The sequence below is a fragment of the Dendrobium catenatum genome, unplaced genomic scaffold (assembly GCF_001605985.2).
Source record: "Dendrobium catenatum unplaced genomic scaffold, ASM160598v2 fragScaff_scaffold_862, whole genome shotgun sequence".
In the NCBI taxonomy this organism is placed as follows: domain Eukaryota; kingdom Viridiplantae; phylum Streptophyta; class Magnoliopsida; order Asparagales; family Orchidaceae; genus Dendrobium; species Dendrobium catenatum.
Window position 1 is genome coordinate 225,517 of NW_021319324.1, and position 14,697 is coordinate 240,213.

At 36.3% G+C, this 14,697-nt stretch overlaps 2 protein-coding genes across 2 annotated transcripts; one reads left to right on the forward strand and one right to left on the reverse strand.

The window, feature by feature from the left end:
* Positions 1-353: 353 nt before the first annotated feature.
* LOC110105897 lies at positions 354-1,900 on the reverse strand. Its single transcript, XM_028697068.1, has 2 exons — positions 1,562-1,900; positions 354-1,178 (listed from the first exon to the last, which is right to left on the reverse strand). The coding sequence occupies exons 1-2, from the start codon at positions 1,838-1,840 to the stop codon at positions 1,065-1,067; spliced, it is 393 nt and encodes a 130-aa protein (XP_028552901.1). The 5' UTR covers positions 1,841-1,900; the 3' UTR covers positions 354-1,064.
* Positions 1,901-10,089: 8,189 nt separating this feature from the next.
* On the forward strand, positions 10,090-11,064 carry LOC110105884. Its single transcript, XM_020835563.2, has one exon. It carries the CDS (start codon positions 10,178-10,180, stop codon positions 10,772-10,774), a length of 597 nt encoding a protein of 198 aa, XP_020691222.2. The 5' UTR covers positions 10,090-10,177; the 3' UTR covers positions 10,775-11,064.
* The last annotated feature ends 3,633 nt before the right edge of the window (positions 11,065-14,697 follow it).

Here is a 14,697-nt window from a genome sequence, read left to right on the forward strand (position 1 = left end):
AGTAGCATAACCATCTCTCAGCTTTTACTAAATTTTAAAGTATTGTTTGATGAGATCGGCATCCTAATCAAAGTTCTCAAAATGATAAAAATAAACAACACTGAGTTTTGGTTCGTGCTTTTAATCGAGAATATCATGCTTTGATGATTGCTTTATCTGATTGGGCTACATCAGTAAGATTGATTCAAATGGAGAATTTACTTTTAGTCAAGAAGCTTTATATTTTTAAATGAGTAATTTAACCATTTCCATATCTAAAAAGGAAGCATTGATTTCTAAGAATAAAAAATAAGCAATGGCTTTTAAAAAAAATCAACTTAAGAAATTGAAAAGAGCATTATTAAGTTCACCTTTTGAAATGGGGATTGTTGGTAGGTTCGGCGAGAAGAACATTCGCAGGCACCGACGAGAGGAAGAACAGACCTGTGGGAGATTTGCTTGCGAGCAGATGAAATTCTATATAAGAACGGAATGCACCATTTCGTGTAGGGATGCGTTGATACGAAGAAGAAATAACAAGAGGAAGAAAAGACTAATATTTGGTGGCGTGTAGGGATGCATTGATACAAAGAAGGAATAATGAAAGGAAGAAAAGCTAGACATTAGGTCGATCGTGAGCAGATGGAATGCGCCATTTCAGAAGATGGGATTATATGAAGAGAAACAAAAAGTAAAAACAAATTAACGATGGAGATTCGTTTAAGGTTTTCCAATGAACGTTTAGGATGTTATGTGGGAAGATTCATAAGCGACACTTTAATAGTAGTATAGATTTAATCATCTTAACTAAAATTTGATCAAAATATGTTAATTTGACCGTGTTTTATATTTGTCCGAAGAATTCTTCGAACAGCATCATAAATTCTGCTCATTGGAATTATGATTTTATTTACAAGAGTGGTCAAGTCTTCGAAGAATTCAGGATAGTCAAATGGAATCATTATCTGAAACATTTTCCAAAACCAAAATGAGAGAAAACAAAGAAGTTTTAAGGACCCATGATATAATGCTATTTTGAATTTTGTGATGATATAATGTTATTATGAATTTTGTGATAGAAAAGATTAACTAACCATGTCAATTCCTGCTAGAATTCTGGCCTGGATAGAGAAAGTATAGTTGGCATGAGCAGGCGTGGTTATCCTATCAATGCCTTCCCAATCTGATATTAAAAATCCCTATTTATGCAAAAAATAATGAAAATGTTAATTTCTCATTACAAATTCTCAATAAAAGGAAAATTCTAAATCTTGAATAAGAACCTAGTAAATGATCAAAGGAAAGGCAAATTGACAATAGAACCAATTTGATTAAATTTTGATATTTTGATGGACTAAATTTAAAATTTAGAAGAATTTGAGACTAAAATAGATGCACCTACAAGTCTATGAACTATCTTGGACATTTACTCAATAAAAACTCTTAAGGCATCCCAATTCTTTATGTTGTACCCACTATTCTTGTAGGAAGGAGATCTGCCTGAGCTTATTAATAGAACCTGATAAGCTAGTTATTGCCGAAAACTGATAAGCTACTTATTGATCATAAGAAAAAGGCTAACCCTGAAACGCAGTTTGTTTTTCAGGAAATCAGTTAAGAGGTAATGGTTCTCATGCAAATCAAGGAAGCAGAGAGGAGTAGAGGAGAAGAACACTGTAGAGAGGAGAAGAACACCGTAGAGGAAAAGAAATGGAAAGGAGGAAGAGCAACCTACTATCCGACATGAGAAGAAGCCAATCGGAGAATCAGTGGTGCCGACGACACAGTAATTTCTGCCAGGAAGAAAAACGACAACAACTAAGAAAGAAATGAGGTATGTAAAAGAAGAGTATGCGTCCATGGGAGAAAAGAGAGAGAGATAAACGAATTGCAAACCCAATAAAAAGTTGAAGTGGGAATTTAGGCTTAAAAGGGGAAGAAAAAATTATAATTTGACGAGAGTGGAGTTTAATAAGTGAACTATTAATTAGATAAATAATAAATTAATATGAATTCATATTTTAAAATTTTAAATAAAAAAAGAAAATTTTATTTAATTATTGAATTCAATGGTATATGTTTAAATATATCATAAAAGAATTTGAATTAACACCATTAAATATAAATAAGAAAAATATTAATCCCTATAAATTATTTTTAGTGGATTGATTTATAAACTATTTGGCTAATCTCCTTTGATAAAAAAAATTTTGATCACGCTATTGAAATAATATAAGAAGAAAAAGAGCTTATGAGGAGAATTTTGAAGATAATTTAGGAGAGTTTAATAAAAAAAATTAAGGTCTCATCTACTGAATTAATGATATATACAATTAAAAGTATAAATATTACATCATATATGATAGTCATTAAATAAATTTATTAAATTAAACATATATATATATATATATATATAATTAATGTTGAAATCGGTCCGATTGAATTTTTGAAGTTTCCAACTTAATGACGTGCTACAAGCTGTCTAGCTACCACGAACGGGTACACATGTCTGAAGTAAGTTCAAATGCATGCTCCGGCGAGTAAGTCGGAGTACACAAGTTCGAAGCCTTGGAGAGCGGGTAGAGAGCAGCAACGACCTAGGCGGGAAGCAACGCGGCGAAGATGAGGAAGATCGAAATAATCGAGCACTCTCGCACGAATGGGGCATTTGCGACATTTTTTCCCTTCGAAGCCGCGGAAAGCAGTGGACCGCGGGAGGCAGTGAAAGGTCGCAGGGAGCAGGGACGGGCCGCAGAAATTTTTCGAATGTGGGTCTGCCATAATGCCCCAAACGTCCGTTTAACAGTTTTTTGTGAAGCACAGCAACAGTAAAGCCGTCCCAAACGCACCCTTAATAGTTGAGGCGGTGAAACTGTTGCTGCATCACATTTTAATTGAGATGGCTGTTATGCCATCTCAAATTATAACTTTTTATTTTATTTTATTTTATTAGTGATTTGCCTTCTCAAATCCAAAAATATTTTAAGAAATTCTAAAAAAAAAGCTTTGGAAATTCCCCTCCCATTATTTCACTTAATTTTTTGACTTTTAAAATTTCAAAAATTTATGAAATGGCCTTTTGAATTCTTATAAATTTATGAATATAATTAATTTTTGCCTCTTAAAATTCTAAAATGTATTTAATTTTTTATAGAAATTTCTAGGGAGACTTTTTATCTTGTCTCTTCTTGCAACTATAAATACCCCGCTTCGGGGCTTGAAAATTTGCGCCTCTCCCTCTCTTCTCTTCTTTCTTAAGCTGAGGTTTTCCCCTAGCTTTATTCAGATGGGTATCTCCTGTTCAGTCCTAGGGCCCCTAATTGAGTAGGAATTTCCTACACTTTCTTCTCATCTTTCTCAAGCTGAGGCATTCCCCTAGCTCTGTTCAAATGGGTATCCTCTGTTCAGCTCTAGGGCCCCTCATTGAGTAGGAATTTCATCTTTCTTCGTCTCTTTCTATATATAGGTCATCACGGGCAATGACCATCCTTCAAGAGATTTGATGACCAAACGAGATTTACGTCTTGCTGCACAGAATGATGATGAGAGGGGGGTCTAGCAAGGGAGCTAAATCAGATGATGTTGCATTCACCATTACTGGCGATGGAGGTTGAAAAGACTGTAGTAGGAGGGTAAGCCGTTGTCAGGAGGGAGATCGAAAGTCCAGTGACGAGCAGAAGTAGGGCATCGTGTAGAAGTATGACGAAAAATCTGACGACGGGCAGAAGTACAATGACAGGAGGAAATCTAGTGTAGGGTAGAAGTCCGATAAAAGTCCTGCGACGGGCAAAAGTTCAACGACGAGAGGAAGTTTAGCATTAGCTAGAATTCCGACTAAAGTCCCGCAAAAGACAGAAGTCAAATGACAGGAGGAAGTCTAGCGTCGGGTAGAAGTTCAATGAAATTCTCGCGACGAGCAAAAGTCCAATGACGGGAGGAAGTTCAGCGTCAGGCAGAAGTTTCGATGAAAGTCCTACGACAGGAAGAAGTCCAACAACCGGAGGAAGTCCTGCGACGTCGGGTATAAGTCCAATGAATGTTTCGCAGTGGGTAGAACTCCAACGACGGTAAGAAGTTCAACGTCAGGTAGAAGTTCCGACGAAAGTCCTGTGACGGGCAGAAGTCCGACGACTGGAGGAAGTCCCGCGACGTCTAGTATAAGTCCGACGAAAGTCCCGTGATGGGCAGAAGTCCAACGATGGGAGGAAGTTCAGCATTGGGTAGAAGTCCGACGAAAGTCCCGTGGCTGGTAAAAGTCCAACGACGGGAGGAAGTTCAATGTCGAGTACAAGTCAGATAAAAGTCCCGTGACGAGTAGAAGTCCAACGATAAGAGGAAGTTCAACATCGGGTAGAAGTTCCGATGAAAGTTCTGTGAAGGGTAGAAGTCCAACGACCGAAGGAATTCCCACGACGTTGGGTATAAGTCTGATAAAAGTCCCGCGACGGGCAGAAGTTCAACGACAGTAAGAAGTTCAACATCAGGTAGAAGTTCCAATGAAAGTCCTGTGATGGGCATAGGGTCAGCGATAGGAGGAAACTTAGTTTCAAGCAGAAGTTCGATAAAAGTCCCACAATGAGCAGAAGTTCAGCAACGGGAAGAAGCTCGACATCAGGCAGAAGTCCGACGAAAGTCTCGCGATGCGAAGAAGTTTGGCGTCGGGTAGAAGTCCAATGAAAGTCCGTCATCAGGCAATAGAGCATAGAATTTTCCAAAGATATATGACTCGTTTGATGTTATATAACGTTAACATATATGAAAGAGGTTGAGAGAATCCACTAAGGATGTGCGACCTATCCAAGGTTATATGTCAGAGCCCTACTTGATGACGTTAACATATATGGAAGAGGTCGTGGGAATCCATCAAGGATGCATGATCTATTCGAGGTTGTATGTTAGAGCCATGCTCAATGACGTTAACTTATATGGAAGAGCCCAAGAGAATTCATCAAAGATGTATGACCTATCCAAGGTTATATATCAGGCCTTTGCTCGATGATGTTAACTTGTGTGGAAGAGGTCAGATCGAATCCCCCTGGGATCAATCATCCAATGATTGAAACACAATAAATACTATGTATTTCTCGAATCAATGATTTAAGATTTGATTGACATCCTCCTAGGATGTTTGACTTATCTAAGGTTATATGTTAGAGCCTTGCTCGATGACTTTAACCTGTGTGGAAGATGTCAAATTGAATTCCCTTGGGATCAATTTTTCTTTTATTAGGAGGGGGCAAATACCACATGTATCCTAAATCCAAGGTAAAAAAATGGTTTATCTTTAAAATGTTAATGCCTTTTTGAGGTCGAGATTAAGATATTGCCCAAGGAGTAGAAGTCCAGCAGGAGACTCTATGTGGCTTGAAATTTATCGGAATCATCCTTGCATTTATCGGGAGTTTCCTAATATATCATATTGATTTTGAAAGTATGGAGGGATCTTCTTGACCACAGTTGGAGTTAAGGTTGCCCTCTAGTTAGGATCTAATTCCCATAAAATTGATGCATTAATGGATAATATCAGGATGTTGACTTGAGCAATCTTTTGAGATTGGGAGCAATAGTTGCCCCCCAGTCAAGAATGACGTTCCCACAGACGACGCTAGACTATTGCAGGCTAGAATATTTGTGGCGATAGAGTTGTAATTCTATGTCTTTGCGTTGCACGGATATCCAACTCACATACAGAGAACACAATATTTTTTACGTGGAAAACCTAGAAAAGGGAAAAACTATGGGGCTTGGCCCAAGTGAAGATGATTCCACTAGAATTTGAGTAAATTACAATGGTCTGACTCTTCCTTAAAGACGACCAGATTACAAATATCAATTGAGAGTTTTGCAAAATTCCAACGTCACTCCAATGTTAGGTGGTGGTCCGGCAACACTCTAGTGTCAGGCGGTGGCCTAATAGTGGCACTTCTACATCAGGGGGTACTCCGACTTCGGGTGGCACTTTGTTGTCCTTTGATGGTTTGGTGGTGGTTTGATAGAACTCCATCATCCCTTGGTGGTCCTACGGTGGTGCTAAAAATCTTTGGCATCCCTTGGTGGTCCACAATGGTATGGCAGAACTCTGACTTCCCTTGGTGGTCCCCAATGGTGTGGTAGAACTCTGACTTCCCTTGGTGGTTTGGCAATAGTGTTGCAGATGTCTGACATCCCTTGGTGGTCCAGTGGTGGTGCGTAAGAACTTCGACGTCCCTTGGTGGTCCGGCGGCAATGCTACAGAACTCTGGCATCCCCTGGTGGTCCGGCGGTGGTGCGGCAGAACTTCAACGTCCCTTGGTGATACAACGGTGGTGCGGTAGAACTTTGACATCCCCTGGTGGTACGGCAGTGGTGCGGCAGAACTCTGGCAGTGGTCGAATAAGAGTTAGGTGACTGGAGTTTCCTTCCTTCTCTTCCTTCTTCTCTCTTGGCTTCCTCCTCCTTTCAAAAGGAAATGGGATTCTGTTTATAGAATTCTTGAGTGGCATGGTTTGTAAATAAGTGGAAGATTAAGGGTAAATTGGGAGTGATTTGGATGGACGACCGATCTTGATTCCTACGATCATGCACCATTCAATAGACCTTTGACTTTCTTAATGATATCGGAATTTGATGATCTTGGGCTTATTGGATTCGTCTCATCAAGCCGTTCGATTCGATTAGAAGCATGTCACAATTGGAGATCGTTTGGTAACCCAAATTGTGTTTATATCTTTCTAAAAGTGCTTCAAGTATTTGATTTGGACTCATTTGGGCTCGGATTTGATCGATTTTGGTGTCGTTGGGTTCGTGTTTCTGAGACACTCAATTCGACTATAGGTTTGCATAAATCATAATTCATAGGGTCTTTGATTTAATTTTTGAAGTTTCCAACTTGATTTTTCCTTGAGATTCATGCTTAATCGAGACTAATTTTTGGTGACATATCAATTGCCCCCCTATTTAGCATTATACGAAGATCCAATACACACATAGTTAAAAAGAACAGGTACATCATTCAGTAGAAATACCAAAATTTTTACATGAAAACCCCCTAAAAAAGGGAAAAACCATGGGGCCTAGCCCAGTTTTAATGAATCCACTAGTATTGTAGTTGATTACAAATGTGATCCTTCCTTTGGGGAAGGCCTTGACTTGATATACATCTTATAAAGTACATTAAATGATGAGAATATAAAGAATCAATACTGACGTGTTTATTTAGTCTAAAGGACTGTAGTCGGTGAGCGACGTAAGTCAGAATGACCATAGTCGACAAGCGACGAGGTCGGAAGGACTGTAGTCAATGGGCGACATAAGTCGGAAGGACCGTAGTCGGCGGGCGACATAAGTCAGAAGGACTGTAGTCGGCGAGCGATGGAGGTCAAAAGGACTATAGTTGGTGGGCGATGTAAGTCAAGAGAACCATAGTTGACCTGCGACGGAGGTCGAAAGGACTGTAGTTGGTGGGCGACATAAACTAGAAGGACCATAGTCGGCTAGCGACAGAGGTCGTGGTCGGTAGATGACGTAAGTTAGAGAGACCATAGTCGACTGGCGACGGGGTCGGAAAGACTGTAGTTGGTGGACGACGTAAGTCAAGAGGACCGTAGTCGGTTGGTGACGGAGGTCGGAAGGTCCGTTGTCTGATGACGGAGATCATAAGAATGGCGTTATGTAGAAGTCCAGCTATGGATAGAAATCCCACTTTGGATAGTTATCTGACGAAAGTCTGATAACAGGTAGAAGTCTAGTGCCAGGTAGAAATCTGGCAATGAGTGGAGATCCGTCATTGGGTAGAAATCTGAATTCAGTTAGCGGCCGGAGAACTCTGGCGCTAGAAGCTATTCGGGCAAAACTCCAGAGTCGCAAAGTTCCGGCGTCACTGGAATGTCGAGTGGAATTCCGACGTCCCATGGAAGTCGGGCGGAATTCTGGTGTCACTTGGAAGTCTGACAGAATTCCGGCGTCACTTAGAAGTTGGGGAGAATTTTGGCGTCCCGTGAAAGTCGGGCAGAATCTTGGCGGTGGCCGAGGAGTTTCTTCCCTCCTAATATTCTCTTCTTCTTTTTCTCGTCTTCTTCTTGCTTCTCCTTGCTTGGGCTCTCCTCCCCCTCTCAAGAGAAAAGATGGGCTATTTATAGTTTTTTGATGATTGCATGACCCGTAAATAGGAGGAGGATCAAGGGCAAATTTGGAGTGATTTGGATGGACGATAGATATTGAATCCCTTGATCGTGGACCGTTTGTTAAACATTTGAAGATCTTAATGATATCGAAATTCAACAATCTTGGACTCGTTGGATTTGTCTCATCGAGCCGCTCGATTCGACTATAAGCATGTCATTTTTGGAAGCCCTTTGGTAACCAAAATTATGGCTTGAACCTTCCGCATGTGCTTCAGGCCTTTGATTCGAACCCATTTGGGCTTGGATTGAGCTGAATTTGGTGTCGTTGGGTTCGTATTTTTGAGACGATCAGTTCGATTGTAAGTTTGTTGAAATCGGAGTTCAAATGATCCCAGAATTAATTTTTGAAGTTTCCAATTTGATTTTTGCCTCGAGATTCACGCTCGATCAAGATAATTTTTCGATGATATAACAGAAATAATTCCAATATAAAACAAATCGCATTCACCTTTTGCTTATGAGAATTTTATTAAAGAATTCTTCGTAGTTTCTTTGTCACAGTGAATACAGTGATAAGATATTTACCTAAGAAACAAAGGAATAAAGGTGAAATAAGAAATTGACCCCCAAATAACCTAAAGATAAGGTAATCCGATTGAAGCATGCATGCACGATGAAGAATCAATATTAAAAGGAAAAAAATGCTAAAATTATTAAATATTATAATTAGGGGTGTAAGGAGTCAAGCCCACTCGTGAGTCAGCTTAGACTCGGTTCGGTAAATGACCCATGAGCCGAGCTTGATGAGCTAACGACTCAAGCTTGAGTTAGAACCAACTAGATTCATTAGCTCATAAGCCAGTTTGTTTAAAAAACATTAATATAAAATATATTTGAATTATATTAGGATTCAGGATTTTTAAGTACAAAATAGTTATATCTAATTTTCTTATATTAAGTACAACAACAACAACAACAACATCAAGCCTTTATCCCACTACGTGGGGTCGGCTACATGAATCCTTTTTCTCCATTGTGTCCTATTAAAAGCCAAATTCTCGTTTAAATCTAATAAAGAAAGGTCATTCCTAATATTTTCTAACCAAGTCTTTTTAGGTCTACCCCTACCTTTCTTAACACAAGTCAAATCTAATACCTCTACTCTCCTAACTGGGTCGTCGGAAGGCCGCCTTTTTATGTGACCAAACCATCTAAGGCGACTCTCTCTAATCTTATCTTCTACTGGAGCTACTCCAACCTTTTCACGTATATGCTCATTTCGTATCCTATCTCTAAGGGTAAAGCCACTCATCCATCTAAGCATCCTCATCTCTGCCACACTTAACTTAGTATTATGCTTCTCTTTTAATGGCCAACATTCGGCACCATAAAGCATTGCAGGCCTCACCACCATCTTATAGAATTTTCCCTTAAGTTTGAGGGGTACATTTCTATCACATAACAAGCCCGATGCATTCCGCCACTTCAACCATCCAACTTGAATTCTGCTGATAATATCCCCATCTATTTCACCATCACTCTGAACAATAGATCCAAGATACCTAAAACGTGTACTCTTATTAATGACTTGATCGCCCAAAGTCACAATCCCCTCACTAGGACTATTACTGCTAAAATTACGCTCCAGACGAAACCATTGTAGCTTGGATTATATGGGGGGTTTTCTCCCTCCTATTTGCAACCCTTTAGCTTTGATTTATATATATATATATATATCACTCTAAGCTATCTCAATTTTTAATGAGGTCCAGAGCTCTACTACGAGGAGTCAAGTGGATAGAACTTCATATGGAGAATAGAAACAAAAGTAGATCATGGAAGAAAAAGTGAAGATGAAGATATTCTTCAAAGCTCTCCTAAGAAGTAGCAAAGCAACCGAATATTCTCTCACCGACCTTATCCTGTTGTCAATAGTGTAATATATCGATCAGTTACTCATGAAAAATAAAGGAGTAAATAAAAACAAAAAAGCCATTAATTTATTTCCTTCTACTTATATATGCATTACAAATTCACAAGAGCTCTGCAGTACTTCAACTGACCCAACCTCTGTCAATCTTTCTCTCCGAGTAAATATGGAGAAGATGAACAAGTTTCAACTTGTAAAAGCAACAGTTCTCCTTCTCCTTCTCCTCGTCATTCCTTTTGTGTCCTCCTCTATGAGGCCTTCCTACCTCTACTTCCTCCTCAACATCTTAATCCTCTCTCTTGGTATTGAAGCTGGCTTTCACGCTGCCATTTCTAACCCTCGCGATGAAAAGAAGCCAGCGATATCGTCATCCCTTGCCGTCGAAGTTTTTTTGCCAACGAGTGATGGCGGTATCGAAACTGGGGGGATGAAAGAAGTAGCAGTCATGAAGAAGCCGGCGGCGATGGCCGAGAAGATAGTGGCAAGTGCAACAATAGCAGTGAACAAGTTGAAGAAGTGCCCATCAGTTCCTAGCCTTTTTTTCATTGGTAGCTACGAGACTGTAGAAGAGGAGACGAAGTCTGAATATGAGCAGGAGGAAGAAGAAGAGGGGGTAATGGAAGCAGAGTTGGGAGATAAACTAAATGCTCAAGAGCTGTTTTCTAAGGCAGAGATGTTCATTACTAACTTCTACAAGCAGCTGAAGATGCAGAGGGAAGAGTCTTGGAAGAGAATTCATGGCTTTTATCACAAGGCTTTTTAGGGAGAAAGCTTTGAAAGTAGTGCACGCCTACATGCATGTCATTGCTTATGCGTTCAGAATATTTAGTTGGTCAGTTGGTCTTAGTAGGGTGTTAGGATTCAATATATATGAAAGTTGTGGTTGATGTTTTTAAGGTCAAAATATGGTTTATTAGCTATGGCTTGATTGGGATTAGTGGCTGGGTGAAAGAGGGATATAGGGAGGAGAAGCCAATCTATTTTCTTTGGTGCCTCCAATTCTTTCTTTCCTTAAGTAATTTGTATTTTATAATATTTCTTATTTATGATTTACTTGGCTAGATTTAAGGTTAACAAGTGGTCATCATAGGGTAATTATTAAGGGGAAATTAATCAAAGATTATGGCTTCATTTGGGACTACTTTCTTATTAAATTTTAAAGTAGATTTTTAGGACAAAATTTTTTGAATTAAAATTTTTTGTACTAAAAAATTATTATAAAAAATAATAAGAAAGTTGAAGTTGCCCCAAACTAAGCCTTCATTGACTGAGATAAAGTTTAGCCAGAATTAAGAGTGAATTTTAATTTTAATGAATTTTGAATGTGATTACTAAAATAATGAATTTAGCTAAAGTTAGCAAACCAGTAGCTAATTAATTATCTTATTTGAGCTTTGAGCAATCAAACTCATCATCTAAGCAATCAAATTCATAAATTTTGACTTTTATTATTAGTTTGGATTGAAAAAAATATATATTTTTAAGTTTATAAACAAAACAAAACAAAATTTGTGTTCAATTGCAGAATCTTATGTAAATTTTCAAAATTAATTATTTAAAATATACTAGTTGAAAATATCATGTTTCTTAATTTACATAAATCATTTATAAAGTATAATCTTGATTTATCAATTTATTCTTTTAGGGTTGTCTAGTTTACATTACATTAGCTTTGCGACAATTAAGACAATACACTTTACTATTTTGTTATTATTTTTTTAATTAAGAAAAATCTCATAATAGTCTCTAGATCATTCATGTATGATCAATTTAGTCCCAAAGTATTATGATGCTTCAATTTAGTCCATTGACTATGCAAAATTGTTCCAAAATTGTCTCTCATGTTGTAATTGTGATGAATAATTGATTCCAATTTAGTCCCTTGACTTTTCAAAATGTATCCCAATTTAATCCCAAAGGAAATCATTTTGGATCAATTTTGTATAACGGGGATTAAATTAGAGCAATATTATACTTTGAGACTAAAATGATCATATATGAATAGTGGAAAGTTATTTTGAAATTTAACCCTTTTTTGTTATGCCTTAGCATTGTGTTAGAATATTCTTCTTGGAAGAGGGAGATTTTATCATTTTACCATTAAATGAGAAGTCCCCACACACATAAATAACTTGAGGCCAGCTCCATCACTACAAAAGAAATCATCGAATACCAGCAAAATTTTTGATGAAAAATTTTCACAAGAAATTCTGCCGATTTTTACTCCTCCTGTCGCTTTTTCCGTATGATTACCCACCACTGATAAATATTTATTTTTGATCGAAAAATTTGCGGAGAAGGCTCTGTTTCGCCCCAACACACATTGCTTCTTCACTTTCACATTTTTTTGCCTAGAGACAAAGCTGACGGGTGCTTTGCCCCCATTTGTCGATCCAAGTGATTTCTTGTTTATTTCTGTCCATTTATTCAAGATTAAGAAAGTAAAAATCATTATTTTGACTCGGTTCATTTTTAACACAATTTGAACTGTTAGAATTCATGTTATTTCGAGTTTAGAGAGTTTTTTTTTTTACTCAAAGTTGTATAACTTCATAGATCGTGTTACATAGAAATTATTTTTCATGTTTAGAGAGATTTTTATTCATGTATTTTGGTATCGACGTAATACTATGAGTATAACATGTGGTCACAAGCTATTGGAGGGAGACAAAAGAAAAGGGTGTATGGATTAGGTTCTCAGGCGTATGCATATGAAACTAATACATCTACCTCAATAACTTTTGGTGATAGTGGAGTTGATGATATGATCGACTAGAGGGTTGCTGCTATCACCAAAGAGATATAAGCCAAATACTAAAACAACATATTGGGATATAAGCAGATCGAGCTATGATCATACTTAAGCCAAAATAGAAAGAAAAAGGGCCAGTATCCCGAGCATGAATTAGAGGAGAGTGAGATGGAATGTCACACTCCAAGATCTATATTAGAAGAATTACATCTATTTTTCATTTTAACTAGAGCTTATTAATGAACAACAGAAAGAAACATGATTATATTTTGTCTAAAATTGCATGCATAAAAATTATGTATGTTGTCTAGAGCCTCTTATCATAGGATCCTTATCCTTTCTTAATAACATATAAAATTATGTAATGAGCATATAACACACTAAGTAACTAAAATATTACAACTAAAATTAAAATAAAATAAAAGAGAATAATATGCTATAAATCATATAAAAAATATATGCATCAATATCTATACTGATTATCTGTATTAATTTATCATTATATAGTTTATCACAACTCAATCCATTACATCATCAGTCACATTATCAATAATAGTCAACAGTATTAATGCCAGTAATAATATTAGTATCATGATTAATAACGTTAAATAATCTTAATGATAGTAAACATTATTAGTATCAGTCATAAGATCAGTACAATATTTGTAGTAGTGTCCATATCATTATTCAGATATTAATGAGTATATTTTAAGGGTATTTTGTTCATGCACTTATAATTCTCAATTAGTGAATCACGTGGATCAGTAGGGTATTATCACAACTCGACTCGATATGACCCAAAACTTTGCCATAAAATCTCTATTGTTGTATTTTAGTTTCTCTAATTTATATATAATTTTTTGGACACTGGTGAATTTCCTTAAAAAATTGGTACCAAGTGAAAGTTTTGGGACCATCTTGTTTCCATTTTACTGACTAATTTATTCAAAATTTTCCAAAAAAAATGAGCTATTTTATGAATATTTTTCTACAATTTTTGGAATCCCTAAAATAATTTCTAGGAATTTTATACTAAAACCATAACATCTCTATTATTGTATTTTAGTTTCTCTAATTTTTTCATAATTTTTGGGCACTGGTGAATTGTCCTACGAAATTGGCACCTATCAGTACAAGTGGAGGTTTTGGGACTTTCAGGTGTCCGTTTTGTAAACTTATTTTACCAAAATTTTTTAAATAAAATGAGCTATTTTATAAATATTTTTCCATAATTTTTTAAATTCCATAAAAAAAATTTTATATGAATTTTATACTAAAAATTAAAATAATAATATTATTATAATTTTATTTTATATAAAATTTAAAAGCATTTATATTCACTAAAGCCATTTTAGGCCATTTATTTTAATAGAGAAATGGTTGGGAGAAATGAGAAAAAAAAGAGAGGGGAGAGACAAAGGAAGTTGGGTTTTAGCAGTCATAGAGCGATTTTAGTTTATCGGCCCCAGTTGAAAAATTTGCTCATCTCAAGGTATGTTACGTTTTGCCTATTTTAGACTTCAATAATTTTGTATTTTTTATTTTTTTTTATCAAATTTGTATTTCCGTTATAAAAAAAATGAGGATAACTTTATTTTGATAAAATTTTCATCATATAACTTTTTATATGTTATAGAGATTATGATTATGAACATTTTGAGTATATTCTAAAAACTTTTTTCTAGGTGATTTAAAAAAAATAGTAATTTTTACCTAGTAAAAAATTTATTTTAGCATCTAAAAATAGTGATTCAATTCAATTAAAGTTTCATAATGAGATTTTACATAATATCTAGTAATTTAGTTTTATTTATAAATTATGAATTATTACTCAGTAGTATTTTTATTTTCTATCGTTATAACATTTTGGCTTTAAGTGACTCCTGAATAAATTCATGATTGTTGTAAGTAAAATGCAATTTTCAAAATTTTGA

Bases quoted from the DNA above. Each gene is read 5' to 3' on its own strand.
- LOC110105897 (XM_028697068.1), bottom strand. From the start codon at position 1,840: ATGGACGCATACTCTTCTTTTACATACCTCATTTCTTTCTTAGTTGTT. The intron at 1,179-1,561 runs GTTAGCCTTTTT...TTGCATAAATAG, and splicing joins AAAACAAACTGCGTTTCAGG to GGATTTTTAATATCAGATTG.
- LOC110105884 (XM_020835563.2), top strand. From the start codon at position 10,178: ATGGAGAAGATGAACAAGTTTCAACTTGTAAAAGCAACAGTTCTCCTT.